This window comes from Zingiber officinale, chromosome 7A (genome assembly GCF_018446385.1).
Source record: "Zingiber officinale cultivar Zhangliang chromosome 7A, Zo_v1.1, whole genome shotgun sequence".
NCBI classification, from domain to species: Eukaryota; Viridiplantae; Streptophyta; class Magnoliopsida; order Zingiberales; family Zingiberaceae; genus Zingiber; species Zingiber officinale.
The window spans coordinates 104228562-104246586 of NC_055998.1; the positions used below are offsets into that span (position 1 = coordinate 104228562).

At 37.6% G+C, this 18025-nt stretch overlaps 1 protein-coding gene and 1 long non-coding RNA gene across 2 annotated transcripts; both read right to left on the reverse strand.

The window, feature by feature from the left end:
- Positions 1–2909: 2909 nt before the first annotated feature.
- On the reverse strand, positions 2910–4070 carry LOC122000336 (NAC domain-containing protein 87-like). Its single transcript, XM_042554770.1, has 3 exons — positions 3800–4070; positions 3431–3726; positions 2910–3333 (listed from the first exon to the last, which is right to left on the reverse strand). The coding sequence occupies exons 1-3, from the start codon at positions 3957–3959 to the stop codon at positions 2986–2988; spliced, it is 804 nt and encodes a 267-aa protein (XP_042410704.1). The 5' UTR covers positions 3960–4070; the 3' UTR covers positions 2910–2985.
- Positions 4071–9304: 5234 nt separating this feature from the next.
- Positions 9305–11270, reverse strand: LOC122000337. Its single transcript, XR_006117090.1, has 4 exons — positions 11137–11270; positions 10925–11052; positions 10502–10566; positions 9305–9467 (listed from the first exon to the last, which is right to left on the reverse strand). It is a non-coding gene; the product is annotated as an uncharacterized LOC122000337 (long non-coding RNA).
- Between the last annotated feature and the right edge of the window lie 6755 nt (positions 11271–18025).

Genomic DNA, 18025 nt, shown 5'->3' on the forward strand with positions numbered 1-18025 from the left:
TCCATTATCCCCTTGGGATGGTCTAGTGGCTAGCACATGAGGTGTTGCCACCATGAGGTCTGGGGTTTGAATCTCGGCATAGTCGAGATAAATGTCTCTTTTATGTGCTAGTCATTATTCCCAAGGCTAGCTAATAGCCGCCCGTGATTTACCTCCTCCGTATTGACCCTGGGACGGGTTAGCGCGGGCGCTGGGGCGAGCGTATTCGCCTTTTGCCACCTTGCTTTCTCTTCCATTACACTCTTTTTTTTCATTACACTTTCTCTCTCATCATACTTTTTCTGTCTTCAATCTCTCCTATTCCACTCTCTCTCATTTTCTCCCTGTACACTTTCTCTCTTATTTTCATTCTTTCCCACCATACTTTCTCTCTCATCATATTTTCTGTTTCCTCATTCTCATCATGTTCTTTCCTATCACACTCTATTTCCTCATTTTTCTCATCACACTTTTTCTTTCCTATCATATTTTCTCTCTCATCATTCTTTCTCATCATATTTTTCTCTAACATTTAACTTTCTCTCACATCTAATTTTTTCTTTTAATTTCCTCTAAGGATAAAATAGAAAAATTTTAGTTTATTCTGATAGAAAATATTCAACTAACTAAATATTATTTTTAAGAATGATATCCATGCTCATACTCATTTCCATTCTATAATACTATAATTTATATTTCCATTTTAATTCCTAAGAAAGAATCAAACATCAACTTACTTGCTTAGTTAAAAATGAGTCCTTCTGGGCGGCCTTTCTTTCAATACCACTTCCACTTGTTATTAAATTCTCCGGTTAAGTTAATAGTAAACTTGCTTAATTAGTGTTAGTTAAATACTATTATTCTAATCAATTGTTTTCTAGATATTTTCTACGTATTAAACTCTTTCAATTTTTTTTCAACAGTCGTTTGTCCTTTAGGAGTTTGTAATATTAAATTTCGGTTAGGTCGTCTATACCTAAACTTTCAATGCTACAATCGCCCTTCGAATTTTTATTAACAAATTTAAATCGTTTGCTCAAATAGATTTTTTTTTTCTAAAACTACCTTTATAGTTTTTATATGTTCCCTTAATTCTATATTTTCAGCTTCTATTTAAAAAAAAACATTTTAATAAGAATTTTCTAACTTAACTTCCAAAATAACACCAAATTCTTTAAAATCAAGATACTTATTTCTAATTGTACACAATGATTTAAACAATGAATCAATTATATTGTATCATATAATTTTGTTTGAAGCTAAATTTTGAACCCCACTTATTGTGTTGTCTCATTCGAATGGTGTAGCTCCCTTTCACTGATGCTGCCATGCCTTTCATTTTCATTGGACGAGGTGTCACTTACTCCATCTTTAATTGCCATGAAGGCGATGAGTGAAAAATATATTTTATTAGGGGAAGTCTAAGTGTTGTCAAGGGTCTACTTTTTATATTAAGAAGCTCAAGGACTAAGATATAATGTGTAACCATATTCTATTATCTAATTAAAGCTTAGGAAAAGGAAATGAATGAAAGATTCCCAAACCCTAACCCAACTGTCTTATCTTTATTGCTATGTTACTATAATTATTTCATTGGCAAGGTAGATCAAACTTTCTATTACCATTTAGAATTTGAGAAAGTAGCATCAAAGCATATATTAAATGATCACAACTTCTAAAGAAAAGGTTAAGCTCATGTAAATTGAATCACATGAATTCTATCCCTTCTCTATACTTGTCCTTCCATGATCTTATGAACAGAACTTCAATGCATTTTTTTGTCTAACTAACAGTCAATCTTTCACGTCCAACTTTTTGTCATGCTATATGTTTTCTTTAATAATTTAGACATCCAGCTCTTACGATCTAATTAATTCCAGAGGTAATCAGCCCGACCTTATAAAAATTTTCCATTGACCAAGGTAAATCAGAAAGTACAGATAAATTTTGATGGGCACCCCAACAGTCATAAATTTTTCAAACTTCTTAGGTGTAATGTGCCTTGGGTAAGATTTGAATCCTCACTACCTAAGGAATTCAACTTCTTAGGTGTAGTATTCCCTAGGTAATATTTGAATTCTCGTTATCTAAGGAATTTGTCTCATCTCTTACCATCGCACCATAGTTCCTATGACATTAATTTTTTTTGTATATTAATATAGTTTGTGGATTATATGCACTGATATTTAATTGCGTATATAATTTTTTTTACATTTACATATATCAATAAGTATAAGATGGTTGATTTTTTGAAGGCTTTCAAATGGGGCATGCAACTAAAGGATGTTGGGCTCCTGGGCAGCTCACTACGAGCGCTTCCCAATTTACCCTGGTGGCCGGTAGGAAACTTCCGTGGAACTGGACCGATCATCCCAGGCTCGACGTTACCCAGCCTGGTCAATCATTTTTTTTTTTTTTTAATTTTTTGAAAGCTTGTCCAACTTTACCCAACAAAATGTTTAGAATTCTTCTTGAAAAAATCAATAAAATCTTCATAAAAGTTGTATGTATTTTTTGTCCAAAAAAAACATTCTTATATTTATATGATTAACTTTTAGAGAGATAAATATTTTTTTATACTTTAAAATAGAGAGGGGAAAATATTTTGACTACAATAAACTTTCACATATTCATATTGAAAGGCTAATTCAACAAAAGAAAAGAAAAACTTCCAAAACATATTAATGGTTTCAATGCACCCTTTATTCCCCATTAATCTCTACAAAAGAGTTTAATGCGGACATAGACAACCAACAACTAGCCTAATTATAATAGCCATTTCTACACAAGGAGATCAAAATCTAGTATATATAACTCATTCAATGGCCCTTCTCTCTACCAAATAAGGCACCAGAGCTAGGCCCATTATATTTAATTTGTATATGTTATATTAATGACACATATATATCTCCTAATCAAACAATTAATAATGCAGCCAAGCAATTAATCACATAAATAAATTACCATTCTCAACTTCTTCCTGTATTCATTCATCTACAATACTAATCAAAACCCATGAGTACTTGTTGTCCATGGCTCATCAAAGTCATGGTCATAGAGCTTCAAGGACATAACAGAAGAAATATCGTTGTTGTGATACATTGCGTTTGCAGATGACCTTAGTAATGCCTCATCTTTGAAGAGGTTCGCCATTGTCAGTACTGTGTGATAACTGTTGTTGTAACTGAAGTTCTGGTGTTGATTCATAGGAGGAATCATATCAATACCTTTGGTGTCCATCAGAGGAGACGAGGTGGTAATACTGTCCATGAGATGGCCATCTTCAGTTGGTGGAGTACTAGATCTCTTCAGCCCTATGGTTTTGTGTACAACCCTACACACTACCCATTCATCCTGAAACATGGAACTCAATACAACTTAGAAAAATAATAATAATAATAATAAAACAAAAGAGAGTTAGAATTGGAAGGATGAAGATATATATATATACCTTTGCAGATCTTGGAAGGTTGGGAAGGGAATGATGCTTTCCCTCCTGCGCATGCCGGAACTCATGCATCACCCAGTTGGTCTTTTGGCCTCGAGGAGCTCTTCCCTTGTAGAAGACGAGGGTCTTCTTCATGCCGACGAGGGCAGTAGTTTTGGCCTTGTAAATTTCCTTGTCTTTTCCCGTGGCTTTCCAGTAGCCGGATTCCGTGGCCCTGTTGGCCCTCGTCCCTGTCGGGTACTTCCTGTCCTTTTGGAAGAAGAAGTACATCTCCTTCTCCCCTTGCATCTTTGACTTGCCTTGTGATATTAACAGTACCACAACCAGTCAAGAAGATTTAAGACATGATCATAGTTAAGCAAGCACATGTACCTGGAAGGTGCCACGGTTCACACTTGTTGAAGTCAACATCGCCTATGGCTGTTGCAGTGAAGCTAGGGTTGATGATTTTGGGGATGAGGTAGTGGGTGATGATCTCCTCATCTTTGGGGTGGAATCTAAAACCAGGAGGCAAATTTATGCTCTCCCCCATGCCGTGCGTGGTTGCACCTTACAAACTGAAGAACACTAGTGACAAGGAGATCAAGGGCTAGAGGTAAGGGATGAAAGAAACAAGTGGAGAAAATTAAGAAAGAGGAGGAGAGAGGTTGATATATAGAAGACGGCTCTTAACCTAACATTTAGCATACGTATTATCTTACGTGCAGTGTAAGGAACGTCTTATCAGAGATGGGAATAGGTCCAATGGTCCATGCCATACCTTCAATGCTGCAGTAATTGGTTTATCGTCTCTCTTTTCTTCCCTTTTTTTTTCAAACTTTAACCTCAATTTAATATATAATTAAGAATTAAGAGCCGCACGCAGATGAACTATCCAAACAATAGAGTTTGATAATGATTTAAGAGATCATGTGGTTTATCCAACCATGACTTTGTTGAAGTCAAAAGCCGGCAAAGTAAGATGTTGTATGATTACATGCTTTGCAAATTAAAATTTAACCGTACTCGTTGACTCTTTGCCATCAAATAAGTCTTCTCAAATTGCACATATAAAATATATAATCTGTCCTTTTTTATCTTTATCTTTTTTGTTGTTTCTTGAGAGTCAACGGTGTAGATGTGGATGGATATCTAGATTAATTAGTTCATCAGATTTCATTTTAATTATGAAATTCTGATCCATTGTTTAATATAAGGCCCCGCTGATCATGGGTGAGGCTTGCACCCTTCATCCCATACTTGGAACCTGTTTGTGTTCCTTGAACTAGTACTATTGCCCTTGGATTGTGAAGAAAAGGCCACCTACTTGATTGTCAAAGAAGGAAGAGTTCTGAGACACTCTTTTGACATCATCTAGCATTCAGCATAGAGAAAATTGTCTCTGATTAATTCTCTGTGAGGCCTCGTTTGAAGAAATTTGTGAGAACCTAGCAGCGAGTGAGGGTTGTCCAGAGCAATGTCGAGATCAAAAGCGGCCTTGGAGTGCAGTTTCCAAGTTATAATTGTCGAAGGCCTGAGTAGAGAGTAGGAGCAAGACAAGGGACAAAGGCAATTAAATAGGATTCTAAATTGAGCTTAGTAGTTGAACTACTTGAGAGTTTGATTGAGATTAGTGTTGGAAAAAAAATTAATATGTAGGATTATTCACTGATGGATGGTTGGTTTGTTTTGATAAGACATAGACTCAAACGTATGAGCGATCCCATAGACGTGAAGATAAGTATTAATTTTGATTAATTCTTATAGGACTAATTAAAAGTGTACAATTGGATCAGAAATGAGTGTTGGAGACAGAAGGAAAAGAGAGAAAATTATGAGAAGATTCAAATATGCTTAGAGACTTTTTGATCTTTTTCAGTATCTTTATATAAATGAGGTTTTGATGTTGGTGCAAGATCTACCATACAATCGAACTTAAGTTTTGATATTAACAAAGGAGTAAAAGTTAAGTATGTTTGAGGTTTTGATGTGTTGATTAAGCTTGCAGGAAATCAAAGTCCTAGTTGAGGTTATACAAGGAAGTCATAGTCGGTGGAACTAGATAAGGAAGTCCTAGTCGGTGGAAATAGTCAGGAAGTCTTAGCGGATTGAGGACATCGGACGGGAAGTCCTGGGGTCGAGGATACTAGACGAAAGTCTAGACAGATTAAAAATCGAAGGTTTAGCAGAAAATCCCGAGGATCAAGATCAGTTGAGCAAAAGTTCAAATAGGTTGGGTGGACCAAGGCTTGATACTAGGTAAACTCTCCCGAGTGGAGTGGTGAGGGCGCACTCTTGGAAAGAGAGCAGTAGGTGTCAGTCCAATCTAAAGATTTCATGGGAAACCTAAAGTTGAGACTGGACAACTCGAAGAGTTGTCATTCATATTCAGTATTATATATCTGTGCTAATATTGTGATATAGGAAGCTAAGTATGAGAGTTCGCGGGAAAAGGGACTCCAGGCGCCCGGAGTTGATCCAAGTGACCAAATGATTCTAGGCGCTTGGACAGGCTGAAAATTAGCTTCGCATCCAAGGTGGCTTTGGTTGGTATGCACACGTCAGTTTCCAAGTGCTCGGGAGGGATCCGAGCACATGGGAAGGGATAGAGCTTCAATGGAAGAGGCCTGATAGAGCTTTGACGAGGTGCTGGCACATCAGCTGACTAGGCGCCAAGAAGGCATCCAAGTGCCTAGACTGGCTGAATCAGCGAAGTAGGATCGTATGGAGATTGCTAGAGGCGCTCTATATTGATCCAAGAGCCTGGATAGAGCTATAAAAGAAGGTCATGACCAAATACTTTGTACCATTCATTTATGATTAAGTCTACGCTTTTCCAATTGTTAAATGCTACTACACTCAAGCCATGACGACACAACAATGTTACAACGCCGCTAGACCCAACATATATGTGAGAAACTTTAAATTCTGCATTCTATTCATTATGTATAATCACTACAGGGAAGCATGTTTGAGGTTCTAGGCAACTGGATGGAGTCCAAGGGGGACTACTAGTGATAACTCTCGACTAAGAGATTTTGGAAGGTCTAGGTGACCGTCTCAAGGTTGAGGCAACCAAAATGATACCGACGAACAGAGCAACTTCTAAATGACCGGTAGATGACATTATTAGCAATCAGAGCAAGTCGGGTCAAGATTAGATTTGACCCTCTCCAGGCAATCGGAGGGATTACGAGCAACCAAAAAGCCTCGTAACATTATTAATGCGCGTAGATTATATATGTTCTTTTGCACTCTTTGACACACATTTACTTATATTCCATGTTTATAATCTCTGTGTTATGTACCCTTTTTTCTACTATATTTCAACATAATTACTATTTTACGTCCAGAAATCTGCTCGGTGTCCATTTTCATTTTTAGGAGCAGTTTGGAGAAATAAAGATTTAGAATAAGCAAAAGGAAACAACATGAAGGAAACTCTGACCTAGCCATGTCTTCTCCTTGGTGAAGGAAGCGAAGGAGTGGAGTGCCCAAGTGTAGGAGTGTAAGAAACAACCATTTCAAAAATAAATTGGACCTGGTCATGGCTTGAGGCACGGTCAAGAGAAGCTCTAGGAGTTGGTCGTGCCAAAGACATGGGCATGCCTCAGAGCATGGCCAAGAGCCTGTCCATGTTTATGATCTATGTTTATAAGCGTCGGAGTGGATGAGCCAGGGAATCCCTTGGCCATCATTCTAACCATCTTTGTTTTATCTTTTATCCAGGCTCCAACATATCTCCCCACCAATCTGTGGGTGCAATCAACTTAGGTTTGAATGACACGATCATGATTTTGATGTGTATATCAAAGAGTTTAAGTTAGGTTTCATATTATTTTGATATATGTTTAAGTCATGCAGGACTCACATGAGGAGCTTGGTGCGGCCAAGCTTAGGAATCTCATCTTATGGCTTGGGTCTTTGAAGATCGGTGAAGGATGGTGCATCTGAGGGACCGAGGATGAGGAGCAATGGAGTAGATCCAAGGGAAGCGGACTTCAAGGCAACGTGAAGGATGACACAGAGAGGAGCTACAAGCTCGAGTGCATCTAAGGGACGAAGGCCAAGAAAGAGGACTTTAAAGATGACTCCGGAAAGGATGAGTGTGAGTGAATGTAAGGTATTAGTCGAATGGTACTGAGACCAGTCGACTGATCCAAACTCACAAGAGCACAAAATGCTTCTGTGCCCGATGATTGCAAAGACCGGTTAACTGGTGTTGACACTCGTCGATTGATGGAAAGCCATTAGTTGACTAGTGCAACAGCTACACCAGTTGACTAGTGCATGGACCAGTCTACTGGTGATGAGATGAGTTAACTTAATGATAAACTCTCTCTTATTTAAAGGAAGTTTTAGGGTATGAAGGAGGGACTGATTGTTGTTGAATCACTCCTTAGTCATTGCCCAAAGCTTCCAAGTCATACTCTTCTTCCTACTCTTAATCTCCATCTTATAAAAGAAGAAGAGTGCATTGTGAGAGGTTATACTCCACCGATAAGGAGTAAGCTTTAGCCGGAGATTGCCGGGGACTAATCTACTGGAGGATTGAGGGATCGTCCACCTCAAGGATAGCCGTGGAGTAGGAGCAAGCAATCTTTAAACCACGTTACGTCGAACGTGTTAGAGTTTGTGTTCATTCTTGTTGCTTTCATTGCTTTAGTTTTTATTCTGCTATGCAACTAACAATTTGTAGAGAAGCAATTGATTTGAGGTGACTTGGTCATTCAACCCCCCTTCTAGTCGGCCACCGATCCTTAACACAATTCTCATTGTCACTAGGTGATTGGCGACCAAGGCAGCTTCTACACCTATTCACTAGTGGTTCGTTCGTCAGCATTCTCAGGTAGGATCAGCTGATATCCATTGTTTCAGATCGAGATACTTGTTTCCTTAGACATTTTTAGCATAGCTTGTGGAAGATGATTAATACATTGTTAAATTTTAGTAGTGCATATCATCCTCAGACAGATGGGCAGACGAAGGTTGTGAATAGGTCTCTCAGAAACTTACTGCACTACTTAGTGGGAGATCATGTGAAGAGTTGGGACCAAAAGCTGTGTCAAGCGGAATTTGCTCACAACCATGTCATGAACCTTAGTACTAGTTTAAGTCCATTCTAGGTGGTTTATTTAACTCAGCCTCGTGGTCCACTGGATTTGTTGACATTGCTTAGTATGGGTCCAATACATTAGAGGGCAGTTGACTCCATGGATTGCTTGCAGGAGATCCATAAAATGGTACATGATCATCTGTTCATATCTAATTCCAAGTACCAAGATAGAGCAGACCAAAAGCGGCAACACATAGAGTTTGATATTGGTGACCTCGTGTGGCCAGTTTTAACGAAAGATTGTTTTCCCACTAGGGATTACAATAAATTATCAGCCAAGAAAATTGGTTTGATCAAGATTATTGATCAGAAGATAAACCCCAATATGTATCGTTTGATGCTGCCTAGTCATATTTACACTGTCGATATTTTTAATGTAAAGCATTTGATTCTCTTCTATGGTGATTCTTCTAAAGATAAAGTGGTCGGCAATTCACAGGTAAATTTTCTCCATCCTGAGGGAATGATGCAAATTCGACAGAGCAATCTTCCGGATGCCATAACTTTTAACTCGAAACTTGAAATCAAACTTTGTCTATGTCATGCCCCGGGGGAGTCCCTACCGAGGAAATTTCGACAACATCTTCCCTGTACGAGTGACAATCTGAAACATTACTACAAAGCCCTCAAGGCCACACAAATCTCGGCCAATACGGTCGGAACAATAACAATAAAAATAACTAACAATCCACGTAGTTTATAATAACCACGCAGTTTATTTAAATAAAACCTACTCCACTAATACGATGGAAGACTTAAACCCACAACAAAAATCCAACGCAGCGGAAAACAAAGGCAATAGACCAAAACTCGATAAAAATCCATGAGTACAGTTATACATCACAAATATATAAAAATATAACAAGGAAACCACAAGTCCAAAGGTAGAAAACCGTCGCGACTCAGGGTGGTAACTAGCGACTGGAACCTCCTAACAGCTTCAACCTGAAATGGTAATAATCAACGGGGTGAGTCCAACACTCAGCGGATACCAAGCTGACATGTATAGTAAGAAATAACCAATAGTAACAATTATGCATACAGTCTCCTGGAATAATAATGGAAAATGCAAACTAAAAGGAATGGGAGAAGTTGTACTCATCAGGACCTCCTATCAAGATAATAAGGTCGTCAGATCAAAAATATCATATCTCCTGTATGCATGTCAATCATATTCATCCACCAAATATGCAGCAAACAAAGTACAACAAACATAAGCAATGAATGCAATCATGCATATGATGCAAATGACATGTCATGGTCACCCCTGACGTCAGTCAGCTATCTCACACACGATGGTGAGACCGAGTGGGTAGGGCTGTGACAACTGTGCACTCTGCCATCACTGCTCCTGATAAGTGACCGAATGGACATGATGCTATCGGAGTACATCTATCCTCCTACCCCAAATCATAAGTGGGGGAGCTCAATGCTCTCATCTCCCTGCGACAGTCTAGAGGAGAGGCCCCTATCGTGCTACCACGCTGCGTCACATTACCCATGAGTGGACCAGGAAGCACTGACAGAGCAAACTGCCACACACCCTTTCTGATATACCACTAACCCATGAGTAATTGTGAATGCAGCTCCATGTAACTGGCGATGAGCTCAACAATAATGGAATTGTCAATCGCTCAGCATACAATCATGTGAGATGGTGCATGCCACTAAGCATGAAAATCCTAACCATATCTACCTCCATAAAACATGTACTAAAAATAAATTGCTCAAATAAGAAGATCTAGGTACACGTATTAGATATGACAAATGTCTAGTCCGATATATCATAAGGCATGGTATGTCACTACCTCTATGAGCATAAATAATCAAGAAGATAATTGATGCAAAATAGGTAATAAATAAGCATGCTGAAGGAATCAAGCAATGATATACTGATGCAGATATAACGTAATTATTACTACTCATTAAAATCTACTATACATATCAAGTAACAATATCTAAAAGATAAGTCAAGGTACCCGCATCAAAAAGAAGATCGTATCCAATTAATCCGACATTGAGACGCTCGTCTCGAATCAGAGTCCTGCATCAATCAAGACATATATTTTATTTAACTAAATTCATATGAATCAAGTAGCTAAATAAAATCCCCCAAACCTAGTTATAATCCACCGCTCAATTAAGGTTAGCTCCATTAACCCTAATCATTCTACCATGCGGATTTAATCTAACTATCCTTAAATCAATTTGCATCGTTAAGTCAAAATAATGAATTGACCTCCAACAACTCATATCAAGATAGACTTAAATCAATTCTAATAACAATTTATTCTTCAACTTACTACTAGATTACCTCTATACATTCATTCTTCCTAGAATTAGCCCAAACCTTACCAGTAAGCAGTAACTTGCAGAAACCTAACAAACGGAATATTACTCACCTCAAAAGATCCCCAACAACTTCAATCGAGACCTCAATCAGCCGCAAGAATGAGGAGGACCAGGATCTGATCGGAAACCAACAGTGAGTTGTTCCGATGCATGCCCCTAGTTGTTCTGATGCATTCCCCTAGTCCAAACAGAAAGAACATCGCAAAAAGGGGTACCAATCAACAAGATCCTCAAATCCACAGAATTCTCGATGCTACCTTACCTTGTTTGGTCGCCTCCTAAGTTTGTCGCATGATCCGATCCCGATTGAAAGGAGACACTGATGGCTCTGTGAACCGCTCGAGAAGGAGGAACGAAGGGATCGTTCGGCTGGGAATGACGCGAATCAAGCCCCCATCGTGCCCTAGCCATCAAGCCGTTGTCTATCGAGCGCAAGAACCCCTGAAGAGTCGATCAATCGGCCGAAGATAGCCGGGACTCCGCCGATACCATCGAGATCCGGTGACGTCCTCCTCAGACGATGCAGTGAAAACGATCGCTGCAGGCGAAAGCTTCCGTCAGCGTCAAGTCTTCCGCGCGCGAGAGAGAGAGAAAGCATCACATGAGGTGGCGTCGCCGGGTGAAGAGGAAGGGATCGGGGAAGGAAGAAAGAAAACGACGCCTGGGGAAGAGAAGAAGGCGTCGGGTGAGGAAGCTTAGGGTTCGGTAACGAAGAGCTAGAGAAGAGGGGTGAAGAAATGGGGCACAACACGACGATGGGAGAAAAAAAAGAAAAAGAAAAAGAAAGAAAATAAAACTTTTCCTCATTTAAATTTAAATGGATAGTTTAAATAGATTTTCCCATGACCCAATAATTGATCCCTTTAAACTCGTCATACAAGTTCTGAAAAATTCTTAGAAAATTTCTAAAATTTCTGAAAATTCTCTTAAAGTTATATTTAGGTGTCATATTTTACAGTCTACTCTCACACGTGAAGAATTAAAAGATTTATATTTATCAAGGAACTCATAACTGTCAAATTTTGGGCTAAAAATCACTGTTTAGGCCTTTTAAAATGTCTCTGAACATATTTTTTATTATTTTTAATAATTTTTATTTTATGATATTTTTGATATTTATGGGTTAAGATTTATCTATATAAGTATTATGTTTAATATTTTGAGATAATTTTTTATTATTGTTATCTCTAGTTGTCATCTCTTTCTTAGAACGCGGTGTTTTTTTTATTTCTTGATATTCCCTTTCAAATCAAATAGATTGTATAAAGTCACTTTTAGTATTTATAAGTGAATCAATAAAATTGATAGTTATCTTCTGTGTCATTATATTATCGGAAAACTCTCACATCAAATGAGGTCTACTGCATCATCAATACCTGAAATGTGACTATTGAGGTGCGAAATGTGACTATTGAGGTGCTCTGTACATTTCAATAAATTTTGATATTGTCTAGTATTGAGAAAATGCTAGTTGCTTTTCTCTGATGCCATAACCTTTTTAAGTTAAGGTTGCTTATATGACATCATGTGAATAATTTCACTCTTTTATTTCAAGATTTTATTGGTTATAATGGATTTGTGCTTTTTTTTTTTAGATTAGTTGTTATATGAACACTGTTTAGTTAATAACTCATAATATCACTTTTTGAATGTGAATGATCTTGCTAATGATGTATGCGGTTATGTACTTTTTGACAGAGATTGGAACCAGGTCCCACAACAGATCTTGATAAAGGTAGGAGAAATATTTGAGAGAATTCTCAAAGAGGTAATTGTCAATGGTTTATATTAAATGATTCAAGTCATTGTATCAATGTTATCTTCTTTGCAATGAGATAACGAACGTATTATTTTTGAATGTCTCATACAGAGAAATTAAGAGTTGAAAATGCTTCTGATATGTCTTTCTTACAAGTTATTTCCATTGTTTTGGATAAAAATTCAGACCTAAGGTTTGTCAAATATCTAGTTATTTGTATATTGTGCTGGCCGGAGAGTGGACAACTAACATGCTTTCTCTTTCTATGCCTATATAGGCAGGAGGGTTAGAATATGAAATACTTCAGTGGTATATATGTAGAATGGAAGCATGGTTTGCTATAGATGAGTGACAATTTGAATGTTGTATCGTTGTACCATCTCGGGGCCGGTTGATTCTATAACCTGAATTTATAGTGTGTACGAGAAACAAAAATTACAAAGATGATATGGATAAGAACTTGACCCTCTGCTTCTTCTCCAATATAATATCTTCCCATATTAAGTGTACTTTCACTCTTTCAAAGGTATTGTCTTGTTTTATGTTCAACTATTTTGGCGTGCTCCTTAATTTTGCCGGTAATGTTCAGATGGTCTCTTTGTAACTTGAAATGGAGTGTTTGGAGAACAAGTTTTCTGAACTAAGTTTCTTCTAGCACGTGCTTTTGATGCGGAAGGATAAGATTTTTATTATTATTTTTAATAATTTTCATATTTTTTATTTTTTTAATTTTAATGTATTTTTTATAATTTCGATTTTTTTTATTTTTATATTTTTAAATTTTAAGTTCTTTAGGGATTTTTAGATTGTTTTTCTTTTATTTGTATCTTAGGATTTGGAATCTATATAAATAATTATTTATATTAATATAAGAAAATGATTTTTGGTTTAATAATATTTTTAGTAGTGTTATTATTTTTCTATTTCTTGATATTTCTTTTTAAATCAATAGGTTTTAGAAAATTATTTTTGATATTCCTACATTAATCAACAAATTCAATAGTCCACAGAATAATCGCTATCTCATCTGGCATCAATTGATATCAGAGCTAATAGATTCGGATTGAGAAAGTCGAGCGGCAGATTCAATGGAAGGTTGTCGTGGTCGTGATCATGGTCATGCCAGATAGGTTCCGATTGAGGAAGTTTTGCACTGTGGTTATAGCACCTAAGACGAGATTGAGAATTCACAGAGACAAGTTGCATATTTAATTAACCCAGCATCTAGTGATGCGAAATCTTGAAGATCATGAGATACGTGGTCGAGAGGATCAACATGGAGACCTTGAATGTCAAGTTGATCTACTCTGAATTTTTAGTACGTAACAGATAAAGAATTTTATTGATTGGATCAACAAAGTGGAGTGAATCTTTAGCGATAAGTTGATTGCCATCAAATTTAAGGTTGAGCATCGACATGGTAGGAGCACTTGCAACTCTCACAAGATAAACAGGATAAAATCAAGATCACGGATTGGGAAACAATGAAAAAAAAGATGAAAGATTACTATTTTCCTTTTAGTTACACTCAAATGTTATTCTAAAGACGATTAAGGTTTGCTATAGAGGATGATAGCTTCGACACCAAAGATAACCTTGACGGATTAGAAGATGATTTGGATGAGGAAATGACCTAGAAGAAGTTGATGAACTTGACATGCTACAATTTGTAGAAGATGATATAATTGAAGGACAATCTAGATCTCAAATTGGAGACGAGACAAAAGAGACTAATGATCCAATATATTATGATGATGAGGTGGGTGCAGTTGTCGATGAAAATTGTGACGGTGTGTTGTAGGTTTCAAGCATTGATTGACGAAAAAGTTGAAGAGAAACAACTTTTATCCTTGGGTTTTGTTAAGGCAAGGAAGAAGAAATTGATGAGATTAGCTAGAGACGAACTGTGTTCCACTTCAGTTCAGGGAAGTGGAGGTGTTGGCAAGACTATCATGGTTGATGGTATTTATAGAAGTAAGGAAATTGCCTCTCTTTTATTTTAATTTGGATAATTTTTTTCAAAAAAAAATATGGACAATAAAAATGAAATAGTCGGTGATGTAATTTATAATAACGACAAAATTGAGTCAGCTAACAAGCTAGTTTATGATGATGAGGAGGAGGAGGATCCCATCTATACGGCATCCGATGCGAAAGAAGAGGTAGAGAAGATGCACATTACCTATTTTTCATATATGATCAGATGAAGAGAAGGTTGCTAGCAGAGTCATCAGATGGACATGATCTTCTATTGGAGGTCTATAAGCGCCGTGGTGAAATTTGCATGCAACTTTATGAGGAAGAGCTTATACAGATACATATCTTTGCTAAACATCTACGGGTTATCATACATTGATTTAAATGCAAAGCAACTTGTAGTTGCTGCTGGTCTTTGTCAGTGGAGAGATAATATTGCACGTAAAAAGGATGAGATTGAAAGTGAGTTGCTTCATAGAGGTTTCAAAATTGCAGCCCTTCACGGGGACAAGGACCAAGTTGTTGGTACTGGAAATACCAACTAATTGAATGTCGTTTTAATAATAGTAAAGAGTTTAAAGTAAAGAGTTATTGTAATCTAATAAATTTACTTGAGCGTGTAGGTAAGTCCTAATTGAGGTTAGGTAAAAAAATTTTAATCAAGGGATTGAACACAAAGTCTTGGTCAAAGGATTAGGTATAAAGTCTTGGTCAAATAGATTGGGCAAAAGACTTGGCAGATCAAGGACATTGGGTAGAATTCATAGGGGTCACAGATACCAAGCTGAAGTCTAGGTAGGTTGAGGATCAGACATCTAGCAAAATTTCTAGAGGTTAAGATCGGATGTTGAGCAAAAGTCTAAACAGGTGTTTGGCAAAAGGTCAAGATTGTTGGATTAGAAGAGGATAATAGGACTCGTGGCTTTCATATTTTTAAGGTCAAGATCGTTGCGTTAGAAGAGGAGAATAGGACTCGTGGCTTTCACATTTTTAGCGAAACACAAAATGCACAGTGGAAATAAAGAAATACAATCACAAATACAAGTAATTTTACTTAGTTCGGAGTCTGTGACGACCTATACTCTAAGGCCCACACTCGTTGAGTGTTTACTTTAAGCAATTCACTATCAATTTGTAGAATTACAAAGACAAGTACAATTACAATGAGATTAAAGATTAAGTGCTATAAATGAAAATTATATCGAAGACTTAGAGAGTTGGAGTTTCGAGCTTTCAGTCGTCGGAGTAGCATTACGGCTTTGTAGACTTGTCTTTGGAGCAGCACGCAGGAGCAGAAGGCATTTGTGTTCATTCTAATATCACATTTATCGAAGCTGCTAGTCGAACCCTTTTTATAGCTGAGTTAAACCTGATCTGATTCACTGATCTCTGGATCATTGTTTGACTCGACGTTGATCGGTCAATTGATCCTTCTGAATCCACCTAGCTTTTCGTCTAGATGCTGCTGCTTCGGATAGATGTCTTTGTTCGGTCGACTGATCCAACCATTCAGCCGACCGAACCTTCGACGCTCCTCAGCTTATCTGGTCCGATCAACCTAGTCTGATCAACCTAGTCCGATCAACCTATAGTCTATCCATTGTTCGGTCAATTGAACCCTAGATATGATCTCTGGGGTTAAGTCGACTGATACTAACATTCGGTCGACCTTGACCCACCTAGATCTCCACGTGCCTGGCTTCACTCACCAGGTTTTTTCATCTGCCTAGCTTCACTCACTAGGACTTTTCATCTGTCTAGATTCACTCACCAGGAATTTTCATCTACCTGACTTCACTCACCAGAACTTTCACCTAGCTTCACTCACTAGGACTTTCACCTGACTTCACTCACCAGGATTTTTCCACTGCCCGGCTTTACTCACCGGGACTTCCACCTGCCTAGCTTCACTCATTAGGTCTTTCACCTGACTTCACTCACCAGGATTTCTCAACTACCTGTCTTCACTCACCAGGATTTTCACCTGCCTAACCTCTAGTTAGGACTTTCCCAGTCAAGTATCCAGTCAACCCTTTAACCTACTTGACTCTTCTTCACATCTAACTGATCAGTCCTTGACCAGAGGGGAATTGTATCAACAATCTCCCCAATCGCATGATTGCATCTGCAATCTCCATGTATTATCAAACATCGAAATCCAAACATCAAGACTCAAGCTTGAGCCAACTTAAGCTTAGTCAACCAGGTCAACTTTGACCTAGGGATATTGCATTAATAATCTCTCTCTTTTTTATGTTTGACAATACCTTTAACTTAGGCTAATTCCATAGCCTCAACTTCTTTTTCATGCCAATGCATGAATGAGAGTTTCCTTCATTCTCTCCCTTTCCAAGAGAGCATTCTCTCCCTTTCCAAGAGAGCATTCTCCCCCAAACTTTCCTAGAGGGGCAATGAAGGTCTAACTTAAACCTTACATTCTCCCCCTATTGGCACACATCAAAAACTCTCCCCCTGAAGAGTTATCCTAACATTGGTCACAACCTCATTCGTTATTCACAACACCACAATGAAGGTCTCATACCTTCATTGTCTTCAATGCTCACCCTTGAGCATTAACCAGCTTCACACACATAATGAAGGTCTCATATTCTTCATTATATTCAATGCTCATCCTTGAGCATACTCTTTTCTACAATAAAGATATCCAATCTTTCATTGTTCCCCAATGCTCAACCTTGAGTATTTTTCCAAACGAAAGATTTACCATCTTCAATGGCTTCGGAAAAATATTTCCATGTTTTTAAAGAGCTCCCCCTAAAAACATGCTTCAAACTTCTATCATTACACCAACAATGACTTGGAATCCCTAAACCTTTAGGAAACCCAAAATTAGAAGTTTTGAGGTTCAAAAATCTAATATTGAAACTAAACCTCAACCTAAACTTCAACTTAGTCTTCCTTAACTAATCCATCCTTGTTTTCATCATGAAAACACTCCCTAAATGTATATAAATGTGCTTCAAGGGGTTAGAAATGGTTACCTAGACTAAAAATGATTTAAAGTGCTGAAATTAGACATTTACAGTCGAAAACAGTCTTCTCAATCGATTAAAGTTGGGACACAATCGATTAACACTTGCTCAATAGATCTACTGATCGATTCAGCAAGGTTTTGCTCGCAGAAAAACTACATGAATCGATCCAACTGGAGTTGAATCGATCGGCTAATCAATTTAATGAGCTTCTACTCATGATAATACCTTTCTCAATTGACCGCCCGATCAATTGAGATACTTCAATCGATCGGGTGATCAAGTGAAGCTCTTATTTCTTGAAAGTGAATTTTAGTGAAATTCAAAAATACCCCAAAAATTCTAAAAAACTCTAAAAATTATGAAAACTCTTGTAGACATTATTTAGAGTATATACTATCATGGAAAAATAGTTTTCTAAG

What these genes read in the sequence shown, in the direction of transcription:
- LOC122000336 (XM_042554770.1), bottom strand. Translation starts at nt 3,959, where the DNA reads ATGGGGGAGAGCATAAATTTGCCTCCTGGTTTTAGATTCCACCCCAAA. An exon ending in TGAACCGTGGCACCTTCCAG is followed by an intron (nt 3,727 to 3,799) that starts GTACATGTGCTT and finishes TAATATCACAAG; the next exon opens with GCAAGTCAAAGATGCAAGGG. An exon ending in ACCTTCCAAGATCTGCAAAG is followed by an intron (nt 3,334 to 3,430) that starts GTATATATATAT and finishes TCCATGTTTCAG; the next exon opens with GATGAATGGGTAGTGTGTAG.